Source organism: Geotrypetes seraphini, chromosome 4 (genome assembly GCF_902459505.1).
Source record: "Geotrypetes seraphini chromosome 4, aGeoSer1.1, whole genome shotgun sequence".
Lineage (NCBI taxonomy): Eukaryota > Metazoa > Chordata > Amphibia > Gymnophiona > Dermophiidae > Geotrypetes > Geotrypetes seraphini.
This window is the reverse complement of record NC_047087.1, coordinates 285,687,899-285,703,318: the sequence shown is the minus strand read 5'-3', so window position 1 is coordinate 285,703,318 and position 15,420 is coordinate 285,687,899. Positions and strand designations below refer to the sequence as shown.

The 15,420-nt window shown below is 42.7% G+C and overlaps 1 protein-coding gene across 10 annotated transcripts in view; it reads left to right on the top strand.

Annotated features, from left to right (window-relative positions):
- Positions 1-15,420, top strand: part of LCOR (ligand dependent nuclear receptor corepressor) — a 277,489-nt gene that overhangs the window by 186,230 nt on the left and 75,839 nt on the right. For all 10 annotated transcript variants that reach the window (XM_033943075.1, XM_033943074.1, XM_033943076.1 and 7 more), the window contains one exon: positions 13,856-13,949. In XM_033943075.1, the coding sequence (XP_033798966.1) occupies positions 13,856-13,949 (94 nt within the window). The remainder of the gene's footprint in view (positions 1-13,855; positions 13,950-15,420) is intronic.

The window sequence follows — 15,420 nt, the reverse complement described above, 5'->3', positions numbered from 1 at the left end:
TGAACCTTTGGCTACCTCTCCTTTCAAGTTTCTCACTTGGAAAGTGCTTTTCCTTATTGCTCTTACCTCTGCCAGGAGGGTCAGTGAGCTTCATGCACTGGTCGCAGATCCACCTTTTACGGTTTTTCACCATGACAAGGTGGTTTTGCGTACACATCCAAAGTTTCTCCCTAAGGTTGTCTCTGAATTCCATCTCAACCAATCCATTGTTCTACCTGTTTTCTTTCCAAAACCTCATTCTCATTCTGGAGAACAAGCTTTTTACATACTTTGGATTGTAAAAGGGCTCTGGCTTACTATCTAGAGCGTACGAAACCCCACAGATCAGTTCCCCAACTTTTTCTGTCCTTTGATCCAAATAAATTGGGACGTCCCGTTTCTAAACGTACGTTGTCTAATTGGCTGGCAGCGTGCATTTCATTCTGTTATGCTCAGACCGGACTGACTCTGGAAGGTTCTGTCACGGCCCATAGAGTCAGAGCAATGGCAGCTTCTGTAGCTTTCCTCCGTTCCACTCCTATTGAGGAAATCTGTAAGGCTGCTACTTGGTCCTCAGTTCACACTTTTACATCTCATTATTGTCTGGATGCTTTCTCCAGACGGGATGGACACTTCGGCCAATCTGTTTTGCAAAATTTGTTTTCCTAATGGCCAACCTTCCCTCCATCCCTCTTTTTGTTAGCTTGGAGGTCACCCATCAGTCAAGAATATGCTGCCTGCTTGTTCTGGGATAAAGCACAGTTACTTACCGTAACAGGTGTTATCCAGGGACAGCAGGCAGATATTCTTGCGTCCCACCCACCTCCCCGGGTTGGCTTCTTAGCTGGCTTATACTAACTGAGGGACCGCGCGCCTCTGTCGGGCGGGAAGGCACTCGCGCGTGCGCGGTGCGGCCGAGCTAGAACTTTCTAAAGTTCTTAGAGTGCAATCACTCTAAAATTGTCCGTACCGGGGCTCCGTCGGTGCCGTCACCCATCAGTCAAGAATATCTGCCTGCTGTCCCTGGATAACACCTGTTACGGTAAGTAACTGTGCTATACTGATACTGAGTATGAGCCTACATTATCTGCTCCAGAGTCCTATGGCATCCTTTCAAATCCATTTCCTCCTCCCAGACAAAGCTCTCCTCCAGAGGGACTTTCATTTACCAAGTATATCAGGCAGATGGGAAAAGCTCTGTCTGTCAAATTGGAGTCAGATACTGAGCCCAGAGCAGATCTCCTTGATGCCTTAGATTTCGATGAGCCTCCTAAATAATAATAATTTTGTTCTTATATATCGACACACCACATAGTTCTAGGTGATTCACATCAAGAAGAACTGTACAATCAGTGAAAAAATACAATTGATATAAAAATACATTAAAATCAAATTAAAATATACATATTAAAACATCAATTTACAAATTTACCAAACATCAGTTTTCAACAGCTTCCTAAAAGACACATAAGAACAAGCCTGAGAAATAATGGTACATAACCAAAAATTATTTTTGTTTTTTAATCATAAAAGAACAAGAAGGCATTCATAAAAGTTGAAAGGGGACAGATTCAGAACGAATGCTAGGAAGTTCTTCTTTACCCAACGTGTGGTGGACACCTGGAATGCGCTTCCAGAGGGTGTAATAGGGCAGAGTACGGTACTGGGGGTTCAAGAAAGGATTGGACAATTTCCTGCTGGAAAAGGGGATAGAGGGATATAGATAGAGGATTACTTCACAGGTCCTGGACCTGTTGGACTGCTGCATGAGCAGACTGCTGGGCACGATGGACCTCAGGTCTGACCCAGCGGAGGCATTGCTTATGTTCTTATTGAGGTCAACCAGAGTAACAAAGGGCATACAAGGAATACAGATTTGCCTGCCTGAAATGCAAATAGTTTGGCAAGAAATCTCTTATTGACAAGATTTTATGGTTGGATAAACAAACAGATGATTACCTCGAGTTTGGTTTGTATCGAACAAAACGTGAAGACAGGTAAGTAGGAGCCAGACCAAATAAGGACTTAAAACAAATGCAACCAAACTTAATAGTATTCTTGCCTCAAAAGGCAACCAATATAACTGTTGATAAAATGGAATAACATGGTCGTATTTTTTCAGGCCAAAAATCAAACGAACCGCTGGATTCTGAATAAGTTTTAATCTTTTAAGGAGTTTTTTTTATGAGATCCCAAATATATTATATTGTAATAACCAAGAACAGACAGGATGGAAGATTGTACTAATAACCTAAAAGATACACTGTCAAAATACTTTTTTATTGTTCGAAGCTTCCACAAAATTGAAAAATATTTTTTAGTCAATGAATCTGTATGGTCAACCAAAGTTAGCTGGCAATCCAAAATAACTCCTAAAATTTTAATGGAGGTGGATATTTAAAAAGTTTGTCTATTCAGGTAAAGTACCTTTTCATTGAGGTTTAAAAGGAATATAAATCTTTGACCTTGTGGTTTTCTTCTTGATCAAGATGGATATTAATATCTCCAAGCAGCAGGTTATAAGAACCCACTATCGTATTCGCTAAGAGGAATTCATAAAAATCATCTTGAACAGCTTGCCATTTCTTTGGAGGAATATAAAATAAAGTTATGCTTAGTACATCATCTAATTGAATATGCGACAGCCTACAAGTAAGAATTTCATATCCAGGTGTGGATCTAAAATCAATTTTTACAAAATCAAATGTGTCTTTTAAAATAATTAGTAACATAGTAGATGATGGCAGATAAAGACCCAAATGGTCCATCCAGTCTGCCCAACCTGATTCAATTTAAATATTTTAAATTTTTTCTTCTTAGCTATTTCTGGGCAAGAATCCAAAGTTCTACCCGGTACTGTGCTTGGGTTCCAACTGCCAAAATCTCTGTCAAAACCTACTCCATACCATCTAAACCCTCCCAGCCATTGAAGCTCTCTCCAGCCCATCCTCCCCCAAATGGCCATATACAGACACAGACTGTGCAAGTCTGCCCAGTACTGGCCTTAGTTCAATATTTAATATTACTTTCTGATTCTAGATCCTCTGTGTTCATCCCACGCTTCTTTGAACTCAGTCACCTTTTTCTTCCGCCTCTCTTCCCACTTCTGGACAATAGAATAATTTTAAAACCTTGAGGTAAAAAATAATTTATGATTATATCATTGTCAGAAATTAACCAAGTCTCAGTCAAATAAAAAAAATCTGTTTTTTATTTCTCCTCTAACCAATCACTTACTAGCATGGCTTTGTTCCTAATAGAACGGATATTCAAATATACCCCATAAATCTTGGAATAAATCGAGTCTGGTGGTATAGCTATAAAATCAGGGTATCTCAATGATCAATGCCTTTTAACCTAAGTTCCAGAATGTTTGCAAGGAGAAATCACTTCTGGAATGTTAAAGGGCCCCTGTTCAGTACAATCATACAAAAAAGAGAAACTGTAGGGCTATTAATAATATTTCCATAATTACTAGGTCAATTCCAAGAATAATAGACTGGGATCAATTTTGAATAAGTGGCCACTGTAATCCAGCTTTTATAACATATCATATACAGGACCAAGAATGTCAACATTTTCCTTGAAAAAAGTGCCATTATGCTTTGAACTTAATAAACTCTGAGCAACATATAATCACATAAAACAATCTAACATAGATTATATTAATCAATCCATCTCTTCGCTCGTTGATTTGCAAAGGCGTGCTCCTTTGATGGCGTGCCGAATGGCAGCACACCGTTAGGTGCTGGCAGATTTAAAGGTCCCAGCTCTCATGTAACACCCACAAGGCGGAGCAAGCTCTCACGCCGACGAAATAGCTACTGCAAAGGCTCAGAACAGAGCCAATAAGAAAGAGAGTTCAGAGTCAGGTTTTCCCGCTGGTAGATTTAAAGGTCCCAGCTCTCGTGTAACACCCACAAGGCTGAACAAGTTTTCACACCGATGAAACATCTACTGTTCCTTCTGCTGTGGTGTTCCTTGCTGCTCCACTGTTCTTAGCTGCAGCGGTCTGAATTCTCAAGTTGCCTTTGCAAAATCTTCTCAAAAATGGAAGATCCCTCTCTCTATTACTATAGCTCCTAAAAAGATTGACTCTGTTTGTTGAATACAATCTTGTCTTGGATTTGATAACCGCAATTGCTACTCATTGAATCAACTCTTAAAAAATCCTCTAGCTCCAGGGTCTATGCCACTGCACCACCAGGATTTGAGAGTTTTACTATGGATAAGTTTGGACGCCATATTTACCAGAACTCTGTTAGCTAACCGAGTTCTCAATTAGTTTCTACATGTCTACATGTTTGTTTATTTTATTTTAAGCATTTATATCTTGCAGATCTGAAATCTATGCGGGTAATATCACATTCATAAAGTAAAACAATACAGACACATGATGACCATATTATTAACGCTCAGCCCCATAAAGAAGTTAGCTGATTTTGAGCAGTATATTTCATCTGACCGCCTACCAGAATTTCAATAGACTACTCAGTCTACTTCAAACATGAAAATTTATGGTAAAAACAGCATTCAACGCATTTTAGATAACATCCAGAGCATCAGCAATGTCTATTGCTATGAGATGTCTTGCATAGCTGCAAGTCTCAGACATGAATATTAATCTTAAAGGCCCTTGTCTCGGTGAAGAACTCTTTGGTGACAAGGTGGAGGATGCTACTTAGACGTGCTCTGCATGAGCAGAGTTGGAATATGTTAATGAGATCTAAACGCTAAGGCTCAAACATCTAAGCTTTCTCAAGATCTATTTCTTTCTCCTATAAGAGGCATTATCCAACAACATCCTCTTCTAAGCCTCCACCACAGAAGAGGCAGAAACAGAAGCCTCAGAAGCCAACTCAAAATTTCTCCTCCTCAGCCTCTTCCCCAGCCCATCAGAGGTCGACTTCTATTGTATCATCGGCGCTGGACTCTTTATCACCACAGACCAACTGGGTCCTCAAGGTTATTAAGGAAGGGAAAAATGCTTGAGTACCTGAATGTAAACCACTTAGACTCTAAGTGCTATATAAATGCTTAAATAAATAAAATAAATAATTTATTACCATGCCTCCAGCCCACCCTCCAAGAGAGTCCTCACATCTCAATAGGAAATCGAAGCTCTACTTCAACTAAATACCTTGGAAGTAGTTCCCCCTTCTTTGAAAATTAAAGGTTATACTCCAGGGGCTTTTCTAATTCCAAAGAAGACATGAGATCTTCGTCCAAATCTCAACCTCTGAGCCTTAAACAAATATCTAGTTAAAGAAAAGTTTTGCATGCTATCTCTAGAGAACCTATACCCACTTCTAGAATGAAAAGATTGGCTGTGCTCTCTAGACCTCAGAGGCCTACAGACACACATCCATACATCCCGATCACAGAAAATTTCTGTGTTTTCGGATAGCTCATCAACACTTCCAGTACAAAGTTTTACCATTTGGCCTAGCTGCTTCTTCAAAAGTATTCACCAAGTGCCTAGTGGTGTTGGCAGCAACCCTTCATACCCACGGGTTTCAAGTGTTGCCTTATCTGGACGATTGGCTGATAAAAGCTCCATCTGCTCAAGCAACGCACTTGGCAGCACAGATGACTATAACTTTTCTCCAGCTTCTAGGATTAAATTTGCTAATGACACAAAGTTGTTCAAATCGCAAGAGGATTGTAAAAAATTGCAAGTGGACTTTGTGAGATTAGAAGACAGATAATGTTACATGTGTGCAAGTGCAAAGTGATGCATTTGGGAAAGAGGACCCCAAACTATAGCTATGTGATGCTGGGTTCTGTGTTAGGAGTCATTGCCCAGGAAAAGGATTTAGGTGTCGTTGAGGATACAATGGAGGAGTAATAGACCCTGATCAATTTTCAGAGGGTTGTGTTTATGAGGAGCTAGCTAAAATAAAGGTAGACAAAATGATAGGGCCAGATGATGTTCTGGTTGCTCCGCTGACTGACCTTTTCAACGAGTCTCTAGAGTCGGGAGTGGTACTGGAGGACTGGAGAAGAGCAGATGTGGTCCCTCTCCACAAAGGTGGAAGTAAGGAAGAAGTAGGGAATTGCAGGTCGGTAAGTCTGACTTCTGTGGTAAGCAAATTAATGGAAACGCTTTTGGTCAAGTTTCTGGAATCCTGTGGATTACAGGACCGGAGGCTACATGGATTCACTAGAGGTAGGTCTTGTCAGACAAATCTGATCAATTTCTTTGACTGGGTAACTAGAGAATTGGATAGAGGATATGCGCTAGATGTGGTATATTTAGATTTTAGCAAAGCCCTTGACAGTGTTCCACACAGACGTCTAATAAATAAACTGATTGCCCTCTGGATCGGCAAAGTGACAGGCTGAGTCAAGAACTGGTTGCGTGGAGATCGCTCTGAGGAAAGGGATGTTACCAGTGGTGTGCCTCAAGGCTCTGTTCTTGGGCCTGTTCTTTTTAACATTTTTATAAACGATATTGCTGAAGGGTTGTCAGGTAAGATTTGCCTCTTTGCGGATGATATCAAAATCTGCAATAGAGTAGACACGCCAGATGATGTAAATAACATGAAGAAAGACCTGGCGAAGCTTGAAGAATGGTCTGAAATTTGGCAGCTAAAATTTAATGCTAAGAAATGCAAGGTCATGCATTTGGGCTGCATAAACCCAAGAGAATGATACAGTTTAGGGGGTGAATTGGATGATTCATCACGGAACATTTCATTGCAGCTGTGATGAATTGTCTCATTATGGGAAGGCTTAGCTTCAGGTGGCAGGGACAGACATGCCCTGGTACCTTCGATAAGCAGCTGAAAGCTCCAGCTGGGCCTCCCTGCCAGCCACCACCACATGTTTGTATCTCCAGGGGCAGCGTCTTTACCCCCACCCCCACCTTCCTGGCCCAGGCTTCCTGCCAGCCACCGCTGCACACTTCCCGGCCTCGCCCTGCTGCCTGCTTCTTCAACTTGCTTGGAGGTCTAATTGTGTGTGTGGGGTGCATTGTGGTATAATTTTTGAAGGAGTATGGGAGGGCTTTGCTGCCTCTCCCAAATACTGAATTGAGTTCATCGCAGCCTGTTCATTGCGCTGAAGTGGCCACGATGATTGTCCTATACCTGGTAGATGTGTGCCTTTCGTTTCAGCCTCCCTTTCCATTGTGGGATCTCAATCTGGTGCTCAGGGGCTATCTGAGGCTCCACTTAGGCCCTTGTGTTTGGCCTCCATTAAGGATCTCGCCCTTAAATGATATTTTATATGGCAATTACTTAGGCTCAAAGGCTCTTTCCTGTCGTGACCCTTATCTGTCCTTTTTGGAGGATTCTGTGTCTTTGCAGACAGTCCCCTCTTTTCTGCTGAAAGTGGTTTTCTTTTCCATGTGAATCTGTACATTTGCTTGTCCTTGTGGAGGAGGGATTGGTGGCCCTAGATCAGTGACTTCACAAGCTCAATGCTCAGAGGACTTTTCTCTGGAATCTGAATGAATTTCGGGTCTCTGATCACCCTTTTATTCTTTTCATGGCCCTTGGGAAGGATCAGGTGGTTTCAAAGGCCTCCATTGCAAGGTGGATTAAGGTGGCTATTGAATCAACTTAGGAAATGGAAAAAGGACCAAACCGGGGAGAACTGGAAGGAACACAAAAAACACCAAAAAGAATGTCACCGAGTGAATACGAAGAGAGGCTGGCTGGGGAAGCAAGAAACTTCAAAACGTTCTTCAGATACGTTAAAGGGAAGCAACCGGCGAGGGAGGAAGTAGGACCGTTGGATGATGGAGACAGAAAGGGAGTGGTAAAGGAGGAAAAGAGGTAACTGACAGGTTAAACAAGTTCTTCTCATCAGTCTTCACGAGCGAGGACACATCCAATGTACCAGAACCCGAAGAGATCATAAGTGGATATCAAGAAGAAAAACTGTCACAATTAGAGGTAAGCCATGAGGATGTCCTCAAATAGATAGATAAATTGAAGAGTGACAAATCACCAGGCCCGGACGGAATCCACCCAAGGGTACTAAAAGAACTAAGAAACGAGATAGCGGAAACACTCCGACAAATATGTAACCTATCCTTGAAAACTGGGGAGATCCCAGAGGACTGGAAAATAGCAAATGTCACACCTAAACTAAACTAAGCCTTAGGTTTATATACTGCATCTTCTCCACTGAAGTGGAGCTTGACACGGTTTACAGAGTTTAAAAAATATGGGAAGAGAGAAGAGAAAGAGTTTACAAAGCATAAAAAGAGGGGATGTAATCAGGAGAAGAGATTATTATATGCTAGAGAAAAGCCAGGTTTTCAGTTGTTTTCGGAATAGTTGGAGGGAGTCCAGGTTCCGCAGCGGGACAGTGAGGTCGTTCCAGAGGCCGGTGATTTTGGAGAGGAGGGATCTACCCAGTTTACCTGCGTGGAGGATGACGTGTAGCGAGGGGAAGGATAGTTTATGTCTGTGGGCAGATCTGGTGGTAGTTGGTGTCGGGGCGAGGAAGGATAGAGGGATTAGGGGCGGAAGGATGCCGTGAATGATCTTGAAAGCCAGGCAGGAGCATTTGAAATGAATTCTGGAAAGTACTGTGAGCCAGTGAAGATTGGTAAATAGAGGGGAGACGTGGTCATATTTGCGTTTAGCAAAAATCAGCTTAGCCGCAGTGTTCTGGATAAGCTGGGGTCTGCGAAGACTTTTTTTCGTTAGGCCTAAGTAGATGGCGTTACAATAATCGAGTTTGGATAGGATGATGGATTGTACAAGGACGGTGAAATGCTTTTGGTGAAAATAGGATCTAACTTTCCTCAGCATGTGGAGGTTGAAAAAACAAGATTTTACCAGGGAATTCAGGTGATCGTTGAGGGAAAGGGAGGCGTCGATAGTGATGCCAAGGACCTTGCTTGAGAACTCAAGGTGTAGAGCAGGGCCTGTGGGTAGGGTGAAGAGGGCGGGCAGGTGAGCTAATTTTGGGCCGAGCCAGAGTAATTTTGTTTTTGATTCATTTAATTTCATCTGTACTGAGAGGGACCAGGCATGAAGTCTCATTATGCATGATGTGATGTTCTCTTGGAGGTTTGTAAGGTTTGGATCTGTTTCGAGGAGGATGAGGATATCGTCTGCATATGTGTAAATTGTTTCAAGGGGGGATAGTTTAAGGAGCTTCAGGGAGGTCATATATATGTTGAAGAGAATAGGGGATAGGGGAGAGCCCTGTGGAACACCACAGGATGGTGTCCATGAAGCGGATTTGGAGCCGTTTGTGTTGACAATGTATGATCTTCAAAAAGGGATCGAGGGGTGACCCGGGGAACTACAGGCCGGTAAGCTTGACTTCAGTTCCGGGCAAGATAGTACAAGCACTGATAAAAGACAGCATCTGTGAGCACATAGAAAAAAATGGACAACTGAAAGCGAGCCAGCATGGCTTCTGCAAGGGAAGATCATGCCAAATTAACTTACTGCACTTCTTTGAAGGGATAAACAGCCAGATGGACAATAGACATCATTTATCTCGACTTCCAAAAAGCCTTTGACAAGGTACCTCATGAGCGGCTACTTAGGAAGCTGTGAAACCACGGGGTGGAAGGGGACGTATACAGATGGATTAAACACTGGTTGGCAGGCAGAAAGCAAAGGGTTGGAGTGAAGGGCCACTACTCGGACTGGAGGAGGGTCACTAGCGGTGTTCTGCAGGGGTCGGTGCTCGGACCGCTGCTGTTCAATGTATTTATAAATGACCTGGAAACGGGGACGAAGTGTGAAGTTATAAAATTTGCGGATGACACCAAACTCTGTAGCAGGGTTAGAACCGCGGAAGAATGTGAAGACCTACAAAGGGATCTAAACTGGAAGAGTGGGCAAATAAATGGCAAATTAACTTTAATATAGAGAAATGCAAGGTCATGCATATAAGGAAAAAGAACCCGATGTTCAGCTACAAAATGGGGGGATCAGTGCTAGGGGAAAGTAACCTTGAAAAAGACTTGGGTGTGCTGGTGGATACAACAATGAAATCATTGGCACAATGTGCAGCAGCAGCCTCCAAGAAAGCAAACCAAATGTTAGGTATTATCAAGAAGGGTATTACAACAAGGACGAAGGAAGTCATCATGCTGCTGTATCGCGCGATGGTGCGCTCGTATCTAGAGTACTGTGTCCAATATTGGTCACCGTACCTCAAGAAGGACATGGCGATACTTGAGAGGGTTCAGAGAAGAGCAATGAAAATGACAAAAGGTATGGAAAACCTTTCATACGCAGACAGGTTAGAAAGGCTGGGGCTCTTCTCCCTGGAAAAGCGGAGACTCAGAGGAGACATGATAGAGACTTTCAAGATCATGAAAGGCATAGAGAAGGTAGAAAGGGACAGATTCTTCAGCCTAGTGGGAACCACAAGAACAAGGGGGCACTCAGAGAAATTGAAAGGGGACAGATTTAGAACCAATGCTTGGAAATTATTTTTCACTCAGAGGGTGGTGGACACCTGGAATGCGCTTCCGGAGGTTGTGATAGGACAGAGTACACTACCGGATTTCAACGAAGAATTGGATAAATTCCTGAAGGATATGGGGATTGAGGGTTATAGATACAGGTAGAGATAGGTTATGAAAGGGTACAGATAGAAGGACAAGGGGATTAAAAGATTTAGACAAAGATCACCTTACAGGTCTTGGACCTGATGGGCCGCCGCGGGAGCGGACTGCTGGGCGCGATGGACCTCTGGTCTGACCCAGCGGAGGCAACTTCTTATGTTCTTATGTTCTTATCAGTAAGAGTAGGCCAATTTCTCAGGGACTGAAGGCACACTCTACCAGGGCTCAGGCTGCGTCTTGGGCAAAGGCCCAGGTGTTGTCCCCTGAGGAGATTTGTGGGGTGGCAACATAGTCATCGCTTCATTCATTTGCTAAGCATTACAGATACGTCCAGAGCCTGATTGGACTTTGGTAGGTCTCCTGTCAGTTGCTCAGAAAAAAAGAAAAAACCTCTCTGTTTTGTAACTTGGTTGGCTGTTCTTTGGTAGGTGCAGAGTAGTGAGTGCCACTATGTGGTGGTTAACTTGCTTGCTGCTCATTGTGGTTGCAGTGGTTGATGGGGCATAGGTGCGTTATGAAGGGATCATCTGCCTAGGCCAGTGTATTGCCAACTGTGTGCTTTGTCACACTAGTATGCCTCTGGAGATTTCTGGTGTGCCGCGACACACTGGGGAGGAGGAGAGGTGCCGGCTGACTGCCTACAGCAGGGCTGCCAAGTCCGGTCCACAAGATCTACTGGCAGACCAGTTTTTCTGGATATCCACAATGAATATGCCTGCACTGCCTTCTTGGTATGCAAATCTCTCTCATGCATGTTCATTGTGGATATCCAGAAAACCTGGCCTGCCAGTAGATCTCGAGGACCGGATTTGGGCAGCCCTGGCCTACAGGATGTGACTCTTGTGCCCCTCCCCCCTCCCCCGGTGGCTCAGAGCCTGTCTGGAGGGCCTTCGCGCATGCGCGCGGATGTCATCACGGTGACGTCGGTGCACTTCTGGATGCCTTGAGCCGCGGCCTCTGTTTAGTGTGCCGCAGCTTGACAAAGTTTGCAGGACACTGGCCTAGGCAGATGCATTCTGGTTTCTTCCAGGAGGCACCACAGCTTTTGCAGTGCTGTCACTGGTAAAACTGTCTTTTCTGTACCTCCACCTGCTGGTAGGAAGGAATAACCCCATTTGTGCAGAATGGTTTCACTGATCAGGTAAGGCATAATTTCTCCTTGGTTTGGATGGAGTTAGGAGATTTGTGTGTGGTGTTTTAACTTTGTACAAGTTCTTGCTGCTCCTTTCAAAATAAGCCTCTTTTGTTTGATGAACTCAGTTCCCAAATCTGAATTCTAGACTAACATTTATTCTTTAGCACTTTCCAGACCAGTATAGGATTAATCTTACAAGCGGGGATATATCTCATCATGACCAGCAGGTGGAGACTGAGACAAAACTTTGGAACTGTACATATCATGTAACCCCTCCCTAATTATCTCAGCCATCTCTCAGTCTCCAGCAGGTGTGGTGAGCTGTACCCATCTCTCTTGGTAGGGCTATTGGAATTTGTTTAGAAATTTTTGTCCCTTTTTGTTGCCGGATTGAGCTTGGGAGGACCCTGTTTGGGGGTCCATCTGACCTTGGGGGGTGTCAAACCTGGCGGATCTCGAGTGGGGTCCCTCCCCACCTTCCTCCACCTCCGTAGAGGTACCTCAACAGTAAGCCTTACCCCCTGGTGGTAAGGCATATTGTTTAGAGAGCCAATGGAGTCTGTTCTGTGAAAAAAAAAATCCTGAAGCAGTACCGGTCTAAAGGGTTGCTTTCCCTTTAAATATGCTGTAAATTACTGGTTTTTTTTTTTTTTTTAATCTTTATTGATTTTTCCAAACCAACAACAGTGCAATAAACAATTAAATGTACATATAGTGAACAAGAAAAAGCACCTTTATCTTTCATAAAAACATGATCACTTTTACCCTTCCCACCTATCCACCCAATTGACTGAACAAGAAAAAAAATATATATTTATACAAAGATTCCTTCAATATTCAATACCTGACCTCTGATTTTGCCAGGGGTCGTTTCTTTCAGCAAATGCAGTCCTGTCGGGAGGCTGAGAATCCCTCTGTCGGTTCCCCTGCTGTCCATCCTGCCCAATGACTCTGCCCGTGCTCCCTCTGGTTCTGGTGGGTGCTTGGCTGGAGGTGATTTGGGACGGTTCTGCTCTGCAGTTTGTGTATTCCCTGCCAGATCATTTTCTAGCTTCTCCTTGTCATGCACCATGGAAGAAGCAGATTTTTTCACCAGATCCTTAAAAGATTGCTAGATCTCATAGCTATGGTTCCAATGCCCCCTCCGGAGTCAGGCACCAGCAGGTACTCAATTTACTTTGTGGTGCCCAAGAAAGAGGGGACTTTTTGACCCATCTTAGATTTGAAGGGGATCAACAGGGCTCTCACAGTTCTGTCTTTTTGCATGGAGACTCTGCAATCGGTGATTCTGGCGGTTCAGCTGGGGGAGTATCTAACCTTTCTCAACCTGATAGAGGCCAACTTGCACATTCCAATATGGACCTCCCATCGGCGCTTCCTTCATTTTGCAATATTGGGCCAGCACTTTCAGTTCTGTGCGCTCCCTTTTGGTCTGGCCACGGCTCCCCAGACGTTCAGCAAGGTAATGGTGGTCGTTGCGGTGGCCTTGCAGACAGAGGGCATTCTGGTGCATCCTTACCTGGACAACTGGTTCATTTCGCAAAATCCTTCCATGAGAGCACCCAGATAATGACTCAGGTGGTAGAGTTCCTGCGGTTGCTGGGATGGATTGTCAATCTTGCAAAGAGCCAGTTGGCCCCCTCGCAGCGCCTGGAGTATCTTGGGGTGGTGTTTGACACTTCCTTGGGGAAGGTCTTCCTCCCAGAGGCCCAGGTAAGCAAATTACCTGGGCCAAATTCGCCTGCTTATAGAGTCTTGGTGTCCTCGGGCGCAGGATTTCCTCCAAGTCATGGGGTCAATGGCAGCTTCCCTCGATGTGATGCAGTGGGCTCGGGCTCACATGCGTTCTCTTAAGTATGCCTGTATCAGCCACAGTGGACGGTGCTTCTCATGGATGCCAGTCTTTTCGGTTGGGGAGCTCAGTGTCTGGTTCTGCTTGGCTATTTGGCAGACTGAGGTAATTAGAGAAGGGGTCACATGATATGTACAGTTTCAAAGTTTTATCTCAGTCTCCACCTGCTGGTCATGATGAGATATATACCTTCTTGTAAGATTAATCCTATACTGGTCTGGAGAAGCTAAAAGAAAGTAAATTAGCAGGTAAGAACCTAATTTCTCCATTGTTCTGGCCTCCTGAGACCAAAGGTACCACTAGTTCCTTACTTTCATGTCCATATGTTCTGTACTTACAGACGGAGTGCTTGATTTGTCTACTAAGAAGAGCCCCTGTCTTGGCAGCACATTCTTGAGCCATTCTCCAAGCTGCTCTAGTGCTGTAGGGAACGGGTAAGGAAACATTGTCTTTTGTAGTCGATTGCATTGACTTTTTACATGATAGTAACTGAACTACTGTATTAAATTTTGTCTAATCCTGGTTTTAATCCTTTGTAGTAATGAATTTACTTTGGGTCTTTGCAGGCTAAACAAATTTATTCCACCCTCAAATGAAAACAGGAACAGGTTATAAATGTTTAAAACAAAATTTATTTAGTTATCACAATTATACATATATTTTGATAGAAAATTGTAGTGGGGACACTGACATTTTTTTGTGCATTTTTATATTTGATATGTGAGCTACATAGGCTTAAGGTATAGATTGAATGTTTGAGGTGACAAAATTGTAGCTCACATAACATAATTGTAGCACAGAACATAAAGTAGTCCTTTTTTATTCCAGGTTGTGGCTTTAGTTGTTGCAGGGCAGTAACTGTCTAATTGAATACATAGTGAAATATCTACTGAATTTGGAAATCCCTAAATATGGCTTCTCAAATTAACTCTATAAACAAGTTAGAAAATTTAATTTTGCATCAGACATGAAGTTTGGCTGATGTGAATTCTGCATTGAACAGTCACATTGGCTCCCTTTAGTCTCCCACATCCATAGGACACTCAGTGTAGCTTATATGCACAGAACCTTTTCTTTTTCATAGACAATTTGCCCAGAACTTTAAAAAAATGAACTGTGCTTGGTAAGTGAGAAAAAGTAAGTTCTTACTGGTGCTTACATACTTGGTGGGGAAAGATGCTTAGAAATACCAATCTTTGGTGTTGTAGTTCAGACCAAAACATTTTAGATTCATTTATCATAAACTACAGTAGTTAGAATTGATTTTATTCATCTTTGAAAGGTAAAAGGGAAAATAAAATCCTAGATGACCTGCTTATAGGAACTTTTGGGGAAATTATCTCAAAATTATTGCATTATAATGGTATAAACAAGAGTATAAATAAGCTTAAACACTGACTTAGTTTTACAAATTTTTTTGGAAAAACTGCCAAATTTCATTTAAGAAATGCACACAAATTCCATTATAATTATTACTGTGTATTATAATTACAAATAGAATATTTCCTATATTATTTTTACTTTGGAATTGAAGAAAAGTTATATTGTATGTGTGCAGTGCAGCGGTTCAAAAAGTTCATATAGCATCTAATAAGATTTTTCACTATGTAACAGAAGATGTTCAGCGGAGGCAACTTCTTATGTTCTTATGTTTTAAATCTGTATGATTTGCTTTAAAGCAATCATTTTAATTAGGATGCTTCAAATAATATAATTGAGTGTAACATGCTAAATGTATCTTTTTTTATATTTGAACCTTACCGCTCTTTTACTAAGGTGCACTATGCTTTTTAGTGTGTGATAAATATTAGCTCGTGCTAATCGCACGCTAAATGCTAACGCGTGCATGTTATCCTATGGACACATTAGCGGTTAGAGCACGCGTTGATTTAGCACGCTCTAAAA